The 2,321-nt window shown below is 51.3% G+C and overlaps 1 protein-coding gene across 1 annotated transcript; it reads right to left on the bottom strand.

Annotated features, from left to right (window-relative positions):
* Positions 1 to 1,095: 1,095 nt before the first annotated feature.
* LOC310874479 (L-lactate dehydrogenase A chain-like) lies at positions 1,096 to 2,103 on the bottom strand (the record flags this gene model as incomplete). The annotated part of the gene is made up of 1 exon (XM_083787295.1): positions 1,096 to 2,103. One exon carries the CDS (start codon positions 2,101 to 2,103, stop codon positions 1,096 to 1,098), a length of 1,008 nt encoding a protein of 335 aa, XP_083643421.1.
* Between the last annotated feature and the right edge of the window lie 218 nt (positions 2,104 to 2,321).

Genomic DNA, 2,321 nt, shown 5'->3' on the forward strand with positions numbered 1-2,321 from the left:
AATGACCCTATTGTCGCACGTCCAAACATCAATCTTTCATCAAATTTAGAGGCCCTCATCTATGGAACTCCCTAGATGCTTCACTTAAATCCTCATTATCCTTGCCAATATTCAAAAAACATCTAAAGAAATATCTTATTTCTTCCTCTCTGTAGATTACATGTTTACCTTGATGCGTTATATTTTCTTTTGTGTGTTTGTTGTTGTATTGTTTATTTCAGTTTTTTGTGCAGTCTGTGTTTTTATTTCTTTACTGCACAGTTGCCCCCCTTTGCCAACTTGTAGATTTATGTACTGTTCTTTATGAACTTTTAATCTTTTAAACCAATGACCTCTTCCTTCAGGAACGGATTCCATATAAGCCTTCTGGCTTCTTCCTTTCCTTGCATTGTATTCTTTGTTTCTTTGATATGTTATTGTCTATTTTTTGTACTACATGCTAAATAAATAAACCTAAACCTAAACCCCCAATGCACTGTCAGGCCAGTGTCTATATGTTGCATGCGCCTGGACCGCTAGGCCAGCGGGCGCACCATCGCAATAGTTTTTTGCATAATCGTCAATCGTCCATCCATTCCATTTGTAACGTTTTTACTAGTCGTTGATTTATTTGGTGGTAGAGCACAACAAGCCAGCATCCAGCCATCAAGTATATTAGACAGTTTCCCAACTCATGCTATTAGACTAAATACTCGGTTGTTTAAATAATTAAAAACATATCTTTGGGCGTTATTTGATGTGCACAAGCACACTGAAAACCAATCAAGAAGGATTGTAAAGTATTTGCATGCAGTTCTTTGTTATAATTTTGTTGAGCTCGGTTGATGGCCATTGGTTTTAGGCATTCAGAGGTTCCATTCGCATAGCGCTTTCAGGGGTACATAGAGGTACATGTACATATACATCGGGATCCCCCAGGAGGAAGTTACCAATGTTGCTCTGGAGAGGTCTGGAGATCTCTGGTGGAGCTGTTGTCCCCGTGACCTGACTACGGATAAGCGGTTGAAGATGGATGGATGGATGGATAGAGGTACATTAATACAGTTCAGGGGGGGGGGGGGGGTATAGGTCAGAGGTCAAAGGGGGAAGGCTCTTCTACAAGTTAAGCTCCTTCTGCACCGCCCACAGCGTCTCGGCACTCTTCACCAGCTGCTCCTCCTCGGCGGGCTTCAGCGCCAAGCGGATGACGTCCGTCAGGCCGCCGTTGCCCAGCACGCAGGGCACGCTCAGGAACACCTCGTCCTTCACCCCGTGCATGTCCTGGACCAGGGTGGACACGGGGTGCACCTTGCGGAGGTTCTTCAGCAGGCTCTCCACCAGGTCCGCCACGGACATGCCGATGGCCCAGGACGTGTAGCCCTTCAGCTTGATCACCTCGTAGGCTCCATCCACCACCGTCCTGTGGACCGCCTTCCAGTCCTCGCCGTCGCCGCCGTCGTCGGCGCCCATCTCGGGGTTGAGGCCCTGCAGGGCGACGCCGGCGACGTTCACGCCGCTCCACACGGCTACGCTGGAGTCCCCATGCTCTCCCACGATCCAGCCGTGGCAGCTGGAGGGGTGCAGGCGGAGCCTCTCACCCATGGCGTGGCGAAAGCGGGCCGAGTCCAGGTTGGTGCCGGAGCCGATGACGCGGTGCCGCGGGAAGCCGCTCAGCTTCCAGGCCACGTAGGTCAGGATGTCCACGGGGTTGGACACCACCAGCAGGATGGCGTCGGGGCTGTGCTTGACCACGTTGGGGATGATGAACTTGAAGATGTCGACGTTGCGCTGCACCAGGTTCAGGCGGCTCTCGCCCTCCTGCTGGCGCGCTCCGGCGGTGACCACCACCACCCTGGAGTTGGCGGTGCAGCTGTAGTCCTTGTCGGCCACGATCCTGCGCGTCTTGAGGAAGAGCGAGGCGTGCTGCAGGTCCATGGCTTCGCCCTTCAGCTTGTCCTCCATCACGTCGACCAGCGCCAGCTCGTCACACAGGTCCTTTTGCAGGACGCTGACGGCACAGGCCATACCCACCATGCCGACGCCTACCACTGTCACCTTGTTCCTGCAGCCAATAGGCTCCTCTGTCGTGACGTGGGTGATCAGCTTCTCCTGGGTGGACGCCATTTTAAGTTAAACAAGGAGTTTTACGTATGTGAGAGACTGACTGGCTATAAAATACTATTCAATACTACTGCTTGCTCTGTAACTCAAGGGCTCTTTATATAAGGCTTGGCTGGATGCTTGTCACGATGACGATGCCGGTCGTCTATATCCATATATGGAGTTCTACATCTGCATGATGTCAGCACTAATTGTCTCTGTCGTCTCCATATAGGGAGTCT

This window comes from Protomyctophum parallelum (genome assembly GCF_964188405.1).
Source record: "Protomyctophum parallelum genome assembly, chromosome: 17".
Taxonomy (NCBI): domain Eukaryota; kingdom Metazoa; phylum Chordata; class Actinopteri; order Myctophiformes; family Myctophidae; genus Protomyctophum; species Protomyctophum parallelum.